Below are 18,181 nucleotides of genomic sequence, written 5' to 3'. Positions count from 1 at the left end.
TCCGATTCCCCCCCAGCGGGACCCCAGAAGGCCATGAAGTCGGTAATATTTGCCTTTATGTGAAAGAAAACGGAGCAAAACATGTAAACAGAATAAACAACACACTAAGACGTTTAACTGAAAGAGTCTCTTAAGATGAGGCTCTAAAGAGTTACGGGAATATTAAGCGTGTCGGGGAGAGGTTTTGAAATGTGAAGTGACACGTCGTATATTTTAGACACACACACAGCCATGCCGTTTCAACACCGGGCCCCCAGTGTCTCTCTATCTAGTTACTGTCAGAATAGTCAACTAGTCAAGTAAACAAACTCTTTTGGAGTTGATTCCCCTCTGGATCGTTATCTACAGAACCACGTCCCCCTCCCTAGTCGCCGCCTCCACAGTCGAATGGGTTTTCATGTGGCGAGGACAGCAGTGGAACATTTCATCAAGAACTGTGTCTCTTTTCATGCTATTTGGATGTGTTGAATTGCATCTATGTAAGTGTAGATCAGACTGTTACTGCAGTCTGGATGTTAGTGTAGATCAGACTGTTACTGCAGTCTGGATGTTAGTGTAGATCAGACTGTTACTGCAGTCTGGATGTTAGTGTAGATCAGACTGTTACTGCAGTCTGGATGTTAGTGTAGATCAGACTGTTACTGCAGTCTAGATGTTAGTGTAGATCAGACCGTTACTGCAGTCTAGATGTTAGTGTAGATCAGACTGTTACTGCAGTCTAGATGTTAGTGTAGATCAGACCGTTACTGCAGTCTGGATGTTAGTGTAGATCAGACTGTTACTGCAGTCTAGATGTTAGTGTAGATCAGACTGTTACTGCAGTCTGGATGTTAGTGTAGATCAGACTGTTACTGCAGTCTAGATGTTAGTGTAGATCAGACTGTTACTGCAGTCTGGATGTTAGTGTAGATCAGACTGTTACTGCAGTCTGGATGTTAGTGTAGATCAGACTGTTACTGCAGTCTAGATGTTAGTGTAGATCAGACTGTTACTGCAGTCAGGATGTTAGTGTAGATCAGAAGATCTAGAAGGTCATTTGTCAGAAATGTTCCCCAACTGATGTTCCACAACATGCATAGATATTCCCCACTAGTCTAGGAATCAGGAATGTATGCAGTCTACAAATGGGATATTATACAGCCATTCATATTTTCTGCAGCATCCCCTATCAGCATGGGATTGTCAATATATTTAGTTGTCATAATGAGATGTGATGGGAGGGGTGCGTGGGGACACGGTGTGTGTGTGTGTGTGTGTCTGCTTCTGCGTGTGTTTGCGTCTGCATCGTTGCGTGCGTGTTAATGACGTGTGTGTGTGTGTGTGTGTGTCTCATTCCCAGGGTGATCCACACAGAGAGAGACGTGCACATGAAGAGGCAGCTGGTGGAGGACGTGAAGACCAGGATGAAGTTCCTCCTGGAGACTGAGAGGACACACAGAGGACTGGTGGAGGAGCTGGAGAAGAAAGTAGGTCTCAGTTAACATCTCACACCACATGGTTTAATCACACGCAACAATGACTTAGCATAATCAGATGGCATAAAATGCATTTCAGATGTCACGTTTACAGTCCCGCCAGACTTGATGGTTTTCCTGTAGTCACAACAACATTTCAGATGTCACGTTTACAGTCCCGCCAGACTTGATGGTTTTCCTGTAGTCACAACAACATTTCAGATGTCACGTTTACAGTCCCGCCAGACTTGATGGTTTTCCTGTAGTCACAACAACATTTCAGATGTCACGTTTACAGTCCCGCCAGACTTGATGGTTTTCCTGTAGTCACAACAACATTTCAGATGTCACGTTTACAGTCCCGCCAGACTTGATGGTTTTCCTGTAGTCACAACAACATTTCAGATGTCACGTTTACAGTCCCGCCAGACTTGATGGTTTTCCTGTAGTCACAACAACATTTCAGATGTCACGTTTACAGTCCCGCCAGACTTGATGGTTTTCCTGTAGTCACAACAACATTTCAGATGTCACGTTTACAGTCCCGCCAGACTTGATGGTTTTCCTGTAGTCACAACAACATTTCAGATGTTACGTTTACAGTCCCGCCAGACTTGATGGTTTTCCTGTAGTTTTCCTGTAGCCAACATTTCAGTTGGAACGTTTTCATCACATGATGTCATCTGCTGGCAAATTTAACAATGAATCGGCTATGCATGTACTATATGTCATGAAAACACCACTAACCGACATATACACCTAGCCTTGATTTAATTTAGACAGTACTGTAGCATGGGCTAAAGAAAAACACATTCAAACATCTTTGTTATTTTTTAGGTCATTTCAAGTTCTTCCTCCTCTCTCCCTCTGTGTGTGACGTCCAGGTGAAGACCTTGACAGAGGAGGCCACTAACAGGAAGGCCTTTATAGACTCTCTGAAGAGGAGGCTGAGTGTAGCCACTAAAGAGAAGAGTCAGTATGAGACGACCTGTCAGGATCTCAAGGAGGGCCTGGACAAGAAGGTAGCAGCAATAGCAGTTCAGACTCACCATTCTAGCAGTGTGTGTGACGTCCAGGTAGACAGCAGTGGTAATATTGCTGTTGCTTACACACAGGCTGGGACGTTCTATTTGGACTTGGTAAAAAATAACAGCATCAAGCTATTTGATAAGGTGAATTGTATTTCCTTCCCATGGACAAGCTGGGAGAAGTACACTAACAGAAGTGGAGATTGACTCCACAACGCCTTCTTATAGCGTCATTTCCCATCCCATGTATTACGATATAATCTCCCTGGGTTGTCATGTACAGGAACAGCATGAATGGAAATCTGATATCATTCTCTCTCCCTCCTTGTAGGAGCAGTGTGTGGAGGCCCTGCAGGCCCGTGTGAGGGCCAGTGAGCGGGCCCAGGCTGAGCTGGAGCAGACGGCCTCCCGTCAGATGGAGGGTCTGGCCCAGCAGAGCACCGTGGCCCTGGAGGCCCTGCACAGACGACTGGGCCTGGCCCACACACAGCTGGAGCAGCTACAAGCCTTCATTAAGGTACTGGACTGGGGACAGGGCATGGGTTAGAGGGCAGAGGTCAAATGTACTGGGGGCAGACATAGCACAGCACAGGGGTCGGTGGTCACTGTCAAAGACATGGACATACCAGGGTCGTGTTCAGTCGGGGCACACCGTAGATTTAAAATTTAATTAAAATAACCAGCCCCCCTCCGCGTTTCAGTCAGTTTTCTTCCATTTGGTGCCTAATGAACATGACCCAGTTTGACAATCCCGGTCTGAGATTAGCCTAGTGCATCCTAATATAACCGTATTAGGGTTGTGATATGCCAGTCAGACGAGGGACTGCTAATTAGCCTTGCTGCCATGGCATGTTCTCTTCACACAAAGACCTAATAACCATTGTAATATGACGTCTCTTATTCTAAATTCATTAACATAATTGCCTCTGAATCAGTCTTTAATCCGACCATCAAATTGAGTCATGACATTGGGTGACGCGAGGGCTGAGTGCTTAGTCTGTGCCAGTGGAGAGCATAATGGGGGGTGAAGGCCCTGCCTGTGTGCGTCTGCCCAGTGGGATTGGAGGCCAGGTCTGGCCTGGTCCCAGTTCTAATCCAACTGCCTTTCTAGTGGTGTGTCTGCCAGGGCCTGATAAAGAACCTGTCAATCACACCGTCGCCGTGACACCTGCCCATCAGCTCTGACTGCAGTGTTGAGGGGGAGGGGCTTGAGAGACTGCGATGGTATCCCCTCCCTCAGAACTAGTCCAGGAGACAACATGGATACCATTGTGGTCATCACCAGCTCTTTGTTCTCCCTCAAGACATGTGTTTCACTGGTCAAAAAAAACTGAGCAAACTGCTGTCAGGAAGTTTTTAATAATAGGTTGCCCATCTTTCTCTCTCTCTCCCCACCTTCCTTTCCTGCCCTCTTCTCTACCCCCACTCCCTCTTTTCTCCCCTAGCAACATCATACTATCTTTACTAGTGAGCCCTTTCCTTCCTTGTTCCCAGAACACTAGGGCTGAGTTATCTGAATGTCTGGGCCACTGTTGTTGAGAATTCACATCATTCAAATCATTCCCATCATTCTATATTTCTCCAATCCTTTTTATGATCCCAGATAAGAACAGGAGGCCTTTTGATTGGCTGACCTGCCATCCAGAGGAGATTTACTGCTGTCATGCATTGCTCAGTGTCCAGGGCTTCTGGGGCCTTCTTCTGTTGTGTACTCTGTTTGGTTGGACCCCGGGCTCCTCTCCACCTCTCTACCAGCCTCAGGCCATGTTCCACCTCTGTTGATGTGCTAAACACTAAACAGTGGCCCTGGACTGGCTGCCTACGCTCACCGGCTTAGGCTCAGACACAAAGGTGGACACCAGATTTGGGTTCAAATACTATTTCAATTATTTAAAGTACTTTCGCATACTTTAGAAGTAAGTATTCAGCAATGTTTGATTTGAAAATACAAGTAGTTGAATATTGGAATGTATTTGAAAATATACTTGGAAAGTATTGGTACTGGACACAGTTAAATAGAACAGTAATAGCCTATATCAGTATATATCTATGAAGGTGCCATGTTCACACTAGAGGTGTGTCTGAATTTACTAAACCACATATTGTGGTCTACTGTCCTTTACAATCCCTGTCTGTGTGTTTTCAAATGGCCATTTTCTCAGTCAGTCCTTCCAGACAGTTATTTTGAGTGTGTGATCTAGTGAGAGTGATCTAAACGAATGGGGGTAGTTATTAGAGAAGGACAGTGTTTCCCTGCTCAGTTGATCTCCATGTTGTAAGCCTCTGCTGTCTAAATTGGCCCTCTGGCTATGGTGATTGTGATACAAGGTTTGTCAGGGTAAGATCTGTGTGCAACTGACTCGACCTGCAGACACACACACAAAATAGTGTGAGATACAATTGGTCTCACTTTCATATATACACACACACACTGATTCTCTCTCTCTTTCTCTCTCTCTTTCATTCTTTCTCTCTCCCAGGGCTCAAAATGAGTGATGAATTCACCCCTTAATCTCTTTCCGGATTATTCCACACATTCAGGGTTTGGGTCAATTGATTGTAACCCTTGACTAGCGACAGTAAATATCTATTAGGGCTGTAAATAAAAGAATAGGATCTCTGGCAGTTTCTTAATGAGCTGTGTATTCCTCCAGGACACAGAAGAAGTCTCAGCACACTTTAAAGAGCCAAACCCAGTTGGGTCTATCAGGAAAATGAAGATAGCTGTGGTATATCAGACCGTATACCACGGGTATAACAAAACATTTATTTTTACTGCTCTAATTACATTAGTAACCACTTTATAATAGCAATAAGGCACATGGCCAATATAGCACTGCTAAGGGCTGTGTAAGAACAGCCCTTAGCCGTGGTACAGTTGAAGTCAGAAGTTTACATACACCTTAGCCAAATACATTTAAACTTAGTTTTTCACAATTCCTGACATTTAATCCTAGTAAAAATGCCCTGTTTTAGGTCAGTTAGGATCACCACTTTATTTTAAGAATGTGACATGTCAGAATAATAGTAGAGAGAATGATTTATTTCAGCTTTTATTTCTTTCATCACATTCCCAGTGGGTCAGAAGTTTAGGTACACTCAATTAGAATTTGGTAGCATTGCCTTTAAATTGTTTAACTTGGGTCAAACGTTTCAGGTAGCCATCCACAAGCTCCTGACAGAGCTGGTGTAACTGAGTCGGGTTTGTAGGCCTCCTTGCTCGCACACGCTTTTTCAGTTCTCCCCACAAATGTTCTATAGGATTGGAGGTCAGGGCATTCGTGAAGGCCACTCCAATACCTTGACTTTGTTGTCCTTAAGCCATTTTGCCACAACTTTGGAAGTATGCTTGGGGTCATTGTCCATTTGGAAGACCCATTTGCGACCAAGCTTTAACTTCCTGACTGATGTCTTGAGATGTTGCTTCAATATATCCACATAATTTTCCTACCTCATGATGCCATCTATTTTGTGAAGTGCACCAGTCCCTCCTGCAGCAAACCACCCCCACAACATGATGCTGCCACCCCCGTGCTTCACGGTTGGGATGGTGTTCTTCGGCTTGCAAGCCTCCCCCTTTTGCCTCCGAACATAACGATGGTCATTATGGCCAAACAGTTCTATTTTTGTTTCATCAGACCAGAGGACATTTCTCCAAAAAGTACGATCTTTGTCCCCATGTGCAGTTGCAAACCGCAGTCTGGCATTTGTATGGCGGTTTTGGAGCAGTGGCTTCTTCCTTGCTGAGCGGCCTTTCAGGTTATGTCGATATAGGACTGGTTTTACTGTGGATATAGATACTTCTGTATCTGTTTCCTCCAGCATCTTCAAAAGGTCCTTTCCTGTTGTTCTAGGATTGATTTGCACTTCTCGCACCAAAGTACGTTCATCTCTAGGAGACAGAACTCGTCTCCTTCCTGAGCGGTATGACAGCTACGTGGTCCCATGGTGTTTATACTTACGCATGATTGTTTGTACAGATGAACGTGGTACCTTCAGGCGTTTGGAAATTGCTCCCAAGGATGAACCAGACTTGTGGAGGTCTACAATTTGTTTTTTGAGGTCTTGGCTGATTTCTTTAGATTTGCCCATGATGTCAAGCAAAGAGGCACTGAGTTGGAAGGTAGCCCTTGAAATACATCCACAGGTACACCTCTAATTGACTCAAATTATGTCAATTAGCCTATGAGAAGCTTCTAAAGCCATGACATCATTTTCTGGAATTTTCCAAGCTGTTTAAAGGCACAGTCAACTTAGTGTATGTAAATTTCTGACCCACTGAAATTGTGATACAGTGAATTAGAAGTGAAATAATCTGTCTGTAAACAATTGTTGGAAAATTTACTTGTGTCATGCACAAAGTAGATGTCCTAACCGACTTGCCAAAACTATAGTTTGTTAAACAAGAAATGTGTGGAGTGGTTGAAAAACGAGTTTTAATGACTCCAACCTAAGTGTATGTAAACTTCCGACTTCAACTGTATATTGGCCATATAACACACCCCCTCGTGGCCATATACCACACCACCTCGTGGCCATATTCCACACCACCTAGTGGCCATATACCACACACACTCGTGGCCATATACCACACCACCTCGCGGCCATATACCACACCACCTCGTGGCCATATACCACACCCCCTCGTGGCCATATACCACACCATCTCGTGGCCATATACCACACCCACTCGTGGCCATATACCACACCACCTCATGGCCATATACCACATCCCCTCGTAGCCATATACCACACCCACTCGTGGCCATATACCACACCACCTCGCGGCCATATACCACACCACCTTCTGCCTTGTTGACTAATAATATATTGATTTGGTGTAGAATAGACACCTCAGCTTAAATATAAATACTTTATAGAATTTCCCGAGAATCCCTACAGAATATCCTAGTCTGTTTAGTCATATTATTTTGGTTTTTAGAATCAGCTCATTTGTGGTTTTGTCTGAGCTTCATGCATTTATATTTTATTTAATTTACTAATAGTCCATCTAATGCCATACCTCGGCTCCGTCCACGATCTGTCTGTCAACGATAACTCTCCCCACCAACTCTCAGAGCTCTCCCTTATGAAATCTAGCAGAGCCTCAGCAAAGTACTTCTGATCCGCCCGTGTGAAATAAACTAAAGCAATGGAGATGTCTACTGTATGTCTGTTTATGATTAGCCTGGGTTATGTACACAGAATGTGGGGGGGTGTACATACGTGTGTGTGTGTGTACGTCTGTTTCTGTATGTGTGCAGTTTTCCTTGTGTGTGTGCTTGAAAAGCAGTCTCATGCTACCTAGCCCATCTCTCGGTTGACCGTCCATTCCAAGGTCAGCTTTTCAGGCGAGCTTACAGGGGAATGATACAGAAGATTATTGCATCGATCAATAAGCTCAAAATGAAGCAAATGGGAGTTTGGGGTTATTGACTTTCTCATGTACAGTGGCAGCTTTGACATTTAATTGTCTCGCTCTCTTTGTATTTAGAGCCAACTGCCATTTAGTGGATTCAGGCCTCTGAGGTGCCCGAAGACCAATGAGGTTTCACACACACACACACACTCTCGGGCACCATTTTAAATGCACCTCATCGCTCAATTATTTACACTGTTATGTCGTTCTATTGGCTTGTTGTATGGTGAGCCCATTCAAAAGCAAATAAATAAAAGGGAGCATCTTTCCCATGCGTGATTCGGTCCGCGTCAATTCTGAGGAGATTTTTCGGAGAAAAAACCTATTGTTGATATCCAAGATGCGTAGATACCCTCGGTGTCCGTCATCACGACGCCATTCAATCGATCGGATAACTCGGAAACCCTCTCAGGTACTAAACTCCTATACGGAGAATGAGCGAACGAACCAGAGAATTTCAGTGTCAAACTCAAGATTGCTGCTGACGCCCTCGGCTCTTGTCTTGATAGGTTTAATTTATTCATCATTTATACAGGCGTAGGGTCTTAATTTGATCACCCTGTTGCAGGAGAACTTTTCAACAATGCAGGAAATGTTGAACTTGTGGTGTATTTAAAGTTTAAAAAGGCTTCTGAAGTCTGTAATTTCCACTTTTCCCTTACAAAACAATTTATAAACCCCTACAAAAATGTCCATGAATTATAATACACATAATAATTCACATTTCCTGTTGCTGCAGGACTTTTTTTCCCTGCTGTAGAAAACTGGCTCAAATGTAGATCCTACATCTGTATCTGTGTCTCTCTCGCTTTCTCTAGTTTCATCACCCTTTCTACATTTTCTTCTTCTCAGGCTCTGGCAAGCGAAACTCTCCGTGAGGTGCAGGACGCCAAATCGCAGCTGAGGAAGAACAGGAAGATGGCGGAGAAGAAGAAGGCAGTAGGGGCCGGAGGGCTGTCCAAGCAGTCCATGGTCAAGGCCCAGTCCATTGCTGCATCCATCCTCAACATGACCGAGATGGACCTGGCTGAAATGCTGGACACTGATGAGGTACAGGTTCATGAATCCATAAAATAGTCACTGCAGGATGGACGTAATATCTGACCCTGTATCAGCTGTTAAAAGACATCTTCTACCACCTTCACAATGACCCAGTGGGAACAGATACATGTATAGGTTACCGTCACTGACAGGAAAACATGGAAAGACAGTTGACTTGTATTGAAGTCCCAGTTCAGTCAGATGAATCTAACTGGCACTTGGCCTCTGTGGCGGTTCAGTCTCATGTAGAGGCGAAAGAAACGCACACCTATTTAGGCGAGGTGCTGGCTAGCGGAGTGGAACACTTTAAAAAAATAAAGGAGAGCCGCACACTCTAGGAGCTCAGATTCAAAAATATTTCAGTCTCATGTAACAGAGTGCTATCGTAAATGTAGCTATATGACCTTTCTAGTCGTTGACTGGATAAGTATGGGTGAGTAGGCATCATGGACACTTAGGGAGGTGATACAGTGCATTCGGAAAGTATTCAGACCCCTTGACCTTTTCCACATTTTGTTATATTACAGCCTTATTCTTAAATGGATGAAATAAAACATTTTCCTCATCGCTCTACACACAATACCCCATAATGACAAAGCGAAAACGATTTTTATTTACGTAAGTATTCAGACCCTCAAGATTTAGCTCAGGTGCATCCTGTTTCCATTGATCATCCTTGAGATGTTTCTACAACTTGATTGGAGTCCACCTGTGGTAAATTCAATAGATTGGACATGATTCGGAAAGGCACACATCTGTCTATATAAGGTCCCACAGTTGACAGTGCATGTCAGAGCAAAAACCAAGTCATGAGGTCGAAGGAATTGTCCGTAGAGCTCTGACACAGGATTGTATCGAGGCACAGATCTGGGGAAGTGTACCCCAAAATTTCAGCAGCATTGAAGGTCCCCAAAAACACAATGGCCTCCATCATTCCTAAATGGAAGAAGTTTGGAACCACCAAGACTCTTCCTAGATCTGGCCACCCGTTCAAACTGAGCAATCGGGGGAGAAGGGCCTTGGTCAGGGAGGTGACCAAGAATCCGATGGTCACTCTGACAGAGCTCCAGAGTTCCTCTGTGGAGATGGGAGAACCTTCCAGAAGGGCAACCATCTCTGCAGCACTCCAGACGGAAGCCACTCCTCAGTAAAAGGCACATGATAGCCCGCTTGGAGTTTGCCAAAAGGCACCTAAAGACTCTCAGACCATGAGAATCAAGATTCTCTGGTCTGATGAAACCAAGATTGAACTCTTTGGCCTGAATGCCAAGCGTCACGTCTGGAGGAAACCTGGCACCATCCCTACGGTGAAGCATGGTGGTGGCAGCATCATGCTGTTGGGATGTTTTTCAGCGGCAGGGACTGGGAGTCGGGATCAAGGGACAGATGAATGGAGCAAAGTACAGAGAGTTCCTTGATGCTCTAGAGCGCTCAGGACCTCAGACTGGGGCGAAGGTTCACCTTCCAACAGGACAACCCTAAGCACACAGCCAAGACAACGCAGGAGTGGCTTCGGGACAAGTCTCTGAATGTCCTTGAGCTGTCCAGCCAGAGCCCGTAATTGAACCCGATCGAACATCTCTGTAAAGACCTGAAACTAGCTGTGCAGCAACGCTCCCCGTTCAACCTGACAGAGCTTGAGAGGATCTGCAGAGAAGAGTGGGTGAAACTTGCCAAATACAGGTGTGCCAACCTTGTAGCGTCATACCCAAGAAGACTCAAGGCTGTAATCGCCTGCAAAGGTGCTTCAACAAAGTACTGAGCAAAGGGTCTGAATACTTATGGAAATGTGATAATTCTTATATTTAATACATTTGCAAACATTTCTATTGTATTGTGTGTAGATTGATGAGGGGGAGAAAAAAAACAATTTAATACATTTTAGAATAAGGCTGTAACATAACGTGGTGGTCTAGTGTGTTTGGGATTTATCAGTGTTTCCCCTATGATTTTTTTTGTAGCAGCGGTGGCAGAGTTAGGGTATGGGGGGTGGGGGGCTTGTTCTTTCTGGGGTCTTCCTGGGGCATACATCTGATATACATCTACATTATATATACAGTATATTCAAATTGTTTTGCAGTGGCGTCCACGATCCCCTAAATGCATATAGGGGAAACACTAGCTTTATGTATAGGAAGAAGATTATAGAAAACATGGCTACGTACATTACAGAATGAAACCAGGCTAGGATACAACTATCTCTTTTTCAAGAGAAGAAGAAAACGCCACAACATTGAAAATCTCACACTCTTACGCACTATAAAAGTTATTTGGCTCATGGCTTTTCTTGTTCAAGAAGGACCCTTTCTTTCATGACAACAAGCTTTAACTACATTACGTCCCCACTTCCTCCCCATAGATCACTCCTTCTCTCGCTCTTCTCCCTTGTCGACAATTAACCGACACAGCGTTACAATCAACTTCCTGTCTTCATCACAGGATGTGAGAGTGTATGCCAGCCAGGAATCAGGCACCACCTACCCTGGAATGACAGGGCCTAGATACGTTTGAAGAAATGTTCCAACTTATCAGAGCTTAATGACCGTGAAGTGTGTGTGAGGTGAGCGTTGCTCCGGGTGTGTGTTAATGGCGGCTAATGGCATTCCGCCCGGTCAACGGAGTGTGTGTGTCTGTTGGTATTAATTGCTCGTCCGTGGATCACGGCGCTGTCGGGTGCTCAGGGACCCACTGGAGAACGGGTAAGTGGTCTGTCACAGGAAGGGTGTGTGTGTGCGGTTATGTGTGCGTGTGTGTGGGTGTTGGGAGCGGAGAGGAGCCAGTCACGGCGTGTTGCTAATTGAAAATCCCCCAGGAACCATGGAAGGACAAGGGGGGAACAGTAATTGTGTGTCTGTGTAGATCTTTATGCAACTGGAAGTTACCAGGAAACCACACGTGTTTTAATCTGTCCAGGTTGGAATTCACCGACTGCTTACTTAGTAACAGAGAGTTTTCCACCAGGTATTTCACTGTGTCAAACGTTGATGTTGAGATGTTTGTTTCTGCGACTGAAAGATTCAGACAGAGTTGAATAGGGGCAGCAGTGTGGTTCTCTCAGTTTGAGAGGAGGAGCTGTTCTGCTATACTCTACCTTTTATTTCTCTTCCACTGTTACTGAGGGTGGTTGTAGGAAAAGCCCTTTGTGTTGCCACGGCCCTACACACTCTAACACACACAAATCAAATGTTATTTGTCACATGCTCCGAATACAACAGGTGTAGTAGACCTTACAGTGAAATGCTTACTAACCAACAATGCAGTTAAAACATTTTTAGACTATTAAAAAATACGAAAACATATTTTTTTTTTTAAATTTGAACTATAAACAAATAATAAATAAAATGGACAAATAACATAAAAAATGAAGAAGAAAATATATACAAATTACTATAGAAATAATATACCTAAATGTAAAAAAAAAATGGAATTAGAAATAAAAGTAATACACACACTAGCACACTCTCAGCCTCAGCATACTCTTCCCTGCCACTCCATCCAGCGGTAGACAGGCAGTAAGGGAGTGGCAGTAGCGGTCAGCTCCTTCTCCTTTGGCAGCAGCAGCTTGTTGTGGACTTAATGATGCGTCTGTAATAAGGACATAATTGCCAGGCCAGTTTGTTTTCCAACAGGGCCCCTAATGAGAGACGCAGGGTCAGTGTATTGTTATGAATCCTCTGAGGGGCCACACACACCATTCTCACCTCCGTGGGAGGCACAGGAGGCAGGGGTGATGAGGAGCCCACCATCAAGCAAGCCCACACCTCACCTCGCTCTCATTCTATCGCTCTCTCTCATTCTATCGCTCTCTCTCATTCTGTCTCTCTCATTCTATCGCTCTCTTTCTCTCTGCCTGTCTCACTACCTATCACTGCCTCTACCCAGTCCCCTCCCTCCCTCCCTCTCCAGTCACACTAATGAGGGTCTCTGAAGACATGGAAATTAGCTGTGCACAAACGCTACCACCAGGCCCCACCATCCCCATCCATCTAGGGGAGCCAGGGAGGCCCACCATCCCCATCCGTCTAGGGGAGCCAGGGAGGCCCACCATCCCCATCCATCTAGGGGAGCCAGGGAGGCCCACCATCCCCATCCATCTAGGGGAGCCAGGGAGGCCCACTATCCCCATCCATCTAGGGGAGCCAGGGAGGCCCACCATCCCCATCCATCTAGGGGAGCCAGGGAGGCCCACCATCCCCATCCATCTAGGGGAGCCAGGGAGGCCCACCATCCCCATCCATCTAGGGGAGCCAGGGAGGCCCACTATCCCCATCCATCTAGGGGAGCCAGGGAGGTCCACCATCCCCATCCATCTAGGGGAGCCAGGGAGGTCCACCATCCTCATCCATCTAGGGGAGCCAGGGAGGTCCACCATCCCCATCCATCTAGGGGAGCCAGGGAGGTCCACCATCCTCATCCATCTAGGGGAGCCAGGGAGGCCCACCATCCTCATCCATCTAGGGGAGCCAGGGAGGCCCACCATCCTCATCCATCTAGGGGAGCCAGGGAGGCCCACCATCCTCATCCATCTAGGGGAGCCAGAGAGGCCCACCATCCTCATCCATCTAGGGGAGCCAGGGAGGTCCACCATCCCCATCCGTCTAGGGCAGGTATTCCCAAACTAGGGTACGCGCAATGCCGTCGGGGGTATGCCAAATAAAAATGTGATAATTTAAAATTATTTATATTCTTCATATTTTCAAACAGTAGATTTATATTTTCCAACAGGGCTATACATTTGGGTGAGGTTTCTTTCTCGACTGAGTAGCCTCGTTTCACTGCCAAAAATAAAATTAAACCATCTAGTGTTCAGCGAAATAACAACACAATGTCAAACACAAGTAGCCTAGTCAAATAATTAACATCCAATCACATTAACCGTTACTCTCTCGCGGGAAACCTTCACTCTTGCGCAGACATTTAGAAACAAAACATGACAATTTGAAAGATAAGCCACGGGACTTTTTTGAGCGAGAATAAAGACGACTTTCGAGTAGTAAGACGTGTATAAAAGCAGCAGATACCAGTAATAAGAAGGGGCTAGAAGCGTCTTATATGGTGAGCTACCGAGTGGCTGGAACAGGCAAGCCCCATACTATTGTGGAGGACTTAATTCTTCCTGCTGCTGCGGATATGGCTGGGACAATGCTGGGGGAAAAAGTAAAAAAACTATACAGACAATGCCTTCATCAAACAAGACTGTTTCACGATGCATCAGTGACATGGCAGGCGATGTGTTGAAACAATTACTGCTTCGCATACAAGCCAGTGAATTCTATACGTTACAGCTGGATGAGTCAACAGATGTGGCGGGCATGGCACAGCTCCTGGTATATGTCTGTTTATGGGGGGGGTCAATTAAGGAAGACATCCTCTTCTGCAAACCAGGACAACATGAGAGGATATTTTTAAAGTACTGGCTGGACAGCTTTGTGACATCAAATAAACTTTGGTGGTCAAGATGTGTTGGTATCTGTACTGATGACGCAAAAGCCATGACAGGGAGACATAGTGGAGTGGTAACACGCCTGCAAGCAGTTTTACAACATACAATTGCTCGTCTCCCCCCGAAAGTCTTCCCTGGCCCACAATCCCCATCCATCTAGAGGATAGGAGAGCCAGGGAGGCCCACCATCCCCATCCATCTAGATGATAGGAGAGCCAGGGAGGCCCACCATCCCCATCCATCTAGATGATAGGAGAGCCAGGGAGGCCCACCATCCCCATCCATCTAGATGATAGGAGAGCCAGGGAGGCCCACCATCCCCATCCATCTAGAGGATAGGAGAGCCAGGGAGGCCCACCATCCCCATCCATCTAGATGATAGGAGAGCCAGGGAGGCCCACCATCCCCATCCATCTAGAGGATAGGAGAGCCAGGGAGTCCCACCATCCCCATCCATCTAGAGGATAGGAGAGCCAGGGAGGCCCACCATCCCCATCCATCTAGATGATAGGAGAGCCAGGGAGTCCCACCATCCCCATCCATCTAGAGGATAGGAGAGCCAGGGAGTCCCACCATCCCCATCCATCTAGAGGATAGGAGAGCCAGGGAGTCCCACCATCCCCATCCATCTAGAGGATAGGAGAGCCAGGGAGTCCCACCATCCCCATCCATCTAGAGCAGGGGTGTCAAACATACGGCCCGCGGGCCGGAACCGGCCCCCAAGGAGGTTCGATCAGGCCCGCAGGATAATTTGAAAGTGGAAAAAATGCATAAAAGACATGGAATTAATATTTTTAATTCGCTGCAATTCATGGATTATCCGCTAAGGGGCGCACTCTTTCCATCAGAGTAGAAGACAAGCCGCATCACTGAGACAGACTGAAAACAGCAGACGGTATCAATGCGCCATCTGCTGCTTGTTACGACGTTGTTAATACCTTGGTCTCTACCTCTCCGCTACACCCTCATTAGCCAAAATGTCGTTATCCAAACGGAGAAAAGTAGATAAGGAGTGTAGAATTTTCAAAGAAAAATGGACCACGTCCTATTTATTTACAGAGATGCACGGAAAACCTTCGTGCTTGGTGTGTTTGCAACAAGTTTCGGTATTGAAGGAATATAATATTCGACGCCACTACGAGACTCATCACAGCGAAAAATATGACGGCTTGCAAGGACAACTGAGAAGAGATAAGATTAACGAATTGCTGGCGGGTCTGAGGAAACAGCAGTCAACTTTCATCCAGAGCCGAGAAGTCAGTGAAGCAGCGGTAAAAGCCAGCTACCTAATTGCTAGCGAAATAGCATTAGCATCGAAGCCGTATTCCGACGGTGACTTTGTTAAACGATGCATGATGAAGGCGGCTGAACTTGTATGTCCCGAGAAGCGACAAGCTTTTGCCAATATTAGCCTGACGAGGAATACTATAGCAGAGAGGATTTCGGAACTATCGGCAGATTTAGACAGTCAATTGAAACAGAGAGTCAAGTCATTTATTGCATTTTCCGTGGCAATTGACGAGAGCACTGACATCACAGACGTGGCCCAACTGGCCATATTTATTCGAGGAGTTGATGAGACATTGACTGTTACTGAAGAGTTTCTTGAGTTGGTGCCAATGATGGACACCACAACAGCCGAGGACATTTTCGGCTCTGTCGTTGCTGCATTGGACAGAGTTGGAGTGGACTGGTCCCGCGCTGTCAGCCTGGCTACAGACGGCGCGCCATCCATGGTCGGAAAGAAAGCAGGTGTCGCGACAAAGTTCAAAGACAAAGTACAAGCCCTTAATGGAGGAGATCGTTTCTGGACATTTCACTGTATTTTGCACCAGGAGGCATTGTGTTGCAAGTCGCTGAAAATGGACCACGTCATGGAGGTGGTTGTTCGCACTGTAAATTTCATCCGGTCCAGAGGTCTGAACCATCGTCAGTTTGACAAACTTCTCAGCGACAGCAACATTACCCACAGCCTGCCATACCACACTGAAGTGAGATGGTTAAGCCGAGGCGCTGTGCTGAGGCATTTCTTTGATCTACGAGAGGAAATCGGACAGTTCATGGAGAAAAAAGGAAAACCGGTGTTGGAATTACAATCTCAGGAATGGCTACGGGACCTTGCATTCTTGGTTGATATTACTGAACACTTGAACAATCTGAACAAAATGTTGCAAGGCCGCAAAAAAGTTGTCACACAGTTTTCTGACAACATACATGCATTTAAGTTGAAGCTGACTTTGTGGGAGATGCAAATGGCAACCCTGCTCATTTCCCCTGTCTGAGAGATGTGTGTGTGACCAGACCTGATGCGGACATGAAACGGTACAAAGACAAAATTGCAGGACTACTGCGGGAGTTTGAGAAACGTTTTCAGGTATTTGGTGAACTTGAGACAGAATTTTCAGTTTTTCGCTCACCTTTCACAGTTAAAGCTTCTGATCTGCCGGTTGAAATTCAGCTAGAGATAATTGATTTGCAGTGTGATGCAGATTTGAAGGGCAAATTTGCCTCTGTAGGTCTGGACAGATTTTATCAGTATCTACTACCAGGGTACCCCAAATTAACAGCCCTGGCTGCTAAAATTTTGTGTATGTTTGGGACAACCTACCTTTGTGAACAAATTTTCTCAGTGATGAATATCAATAAAACAAAAATGCGTTCAAAGCTCACAAACAAGCACTTAAATGACATTCTGAAAGTGACAGCTAGTCAGGACATGACACCTGGTGTTGATGCACTTGTACAGGCCAAAAGATGCCAAGTTTCAGGAACAAATACAAGTCCAGACTAGACTAACACCTTTAAAATGCTGCCTTAGATACTGTTTGCATTGAAAGAATACAGCTCTGTGAAGATGAATCCTTACTGTGGTGATTTAAAAAATGTGCACTTTAATGTTAGTCAGCAGCTTCAAAACAAAAGTTGTGTGATGGAATTCTACTGTTCATACAACTCCATAAATTTTCAGTATGTATTGTATGTGTATGTATGTTTCATGTATGAAGTTTACAGATTTACAGGACAGGCGAACACTTTCTTCATTACACATTTAAAATCACTCTCCTTAGTTTGTAAGGTGTACGCAGGGATTACATTTAGATTTTATATGCGTATGTGTAAGTGGTTTAAAAATTCCTTTCTTTAAAAGTCTCATTTAATCTTAAAGTGCATTACTATATTTTTCAGTACCAATTAAAGTTTTGTGCCTTTGTACAATCAGTGGGATCAGTTGCAATGCATATTTGTGAATGATAAAAGTAAATTGCACATTTGTCTAAGGAAATATGAGGTGTTTCATGAAATGTTTTGTAAAAGGATAGTTCATTAAATTTCAATATTTTCCTAATGTTCTTGTGCTTCTTTACACCAAAACAAAGGAAAGACATGATATTTTGGTTATTTATAGCAGAGTATGGTATAATTTTAATGGTCCGGCCCACTTGACATCTCCCTAGGCCGTATGTGGCCCACGATGCGAAATGAGTTTGACACCCCTGATCTAGAGGATAGGAGAGCCAGGGAGGCCCACCACCCCCGTCCATCTAGAGGATAGGAGAGCCAGGGAGGCCCACCATCCCCATCCATCTAGAGGATAGGAGAGCCAGGGAGTCCCACCATCCCCATCCATCTAGAGGATAGGAGAGCCAGGGAGGCCCACCATCCCCATCCATCTAGAGGATAGGAGAGCCAGGGAGTCCCACCATCCCCATCCATCTAGAGGATAGGAGAGCCAGGGAGGCCCACCATCCCCATCCATCTAGATGATAGGAGAGCCAGGGAGGCCCACCATCCCCAT

At 45.4% G+C, this 18,181-nt stretch overlaps 1 protein-coding gene across 1 annotated transcript in view; it reads left to right on the top strand.

Moving 5' to 3' along the window:
- Positions 1 to 886: 886 nt before the first annotated feature.
- The window catches only part of cntln (centlein, centrosomal protein), a 37,413-nt gene continuing 20,118 nt past the window's right edge, over positions 887 to 18,181 (top strand). The window contains exons 1-4 of the mRNA XM_055923497.1: positions 887 to 1,466; positions 2,339 to 2,476; positions 2,814 to 2,999; positions 8,754 to 8,951. Of these exons, the coding sequence (XP_055779472.1) occupies positions 1,302 to 1,466; positions 2,339 to 2,476; positions 2,814 to 2,999; positions 8,754 to 8,951 (687 nt within the window). The 5' untranslated portion in view covers positions 887 to 1,301. The remainder of the gene's footprint in view (positions 1,467 to 2,338; positions 2,477 to 2,813; positions 3,000 to 8,753; positions 8,952 to 18,181) is intronic.

This window comes from Salvelinus fontinalis, chromosome 5, assembly GCF_029448725.1.
Source record: "Salvelinus fontinalis isolate EN_2023a chromosome 5, ASM2944872v1, whole genome shotgun sequence".
NCBI classification, from domain to species: Eukaryota; Metazoa; Chordata; class Actinopteri; order Salmoniformes; family Salmonidae; genus Salvelinus; species Salvelinus fontinalis.
Note: the sequence above shows the minus strand (reverse complement) of the source record. Positions and strands in the feature narration are given on the sequence as shown.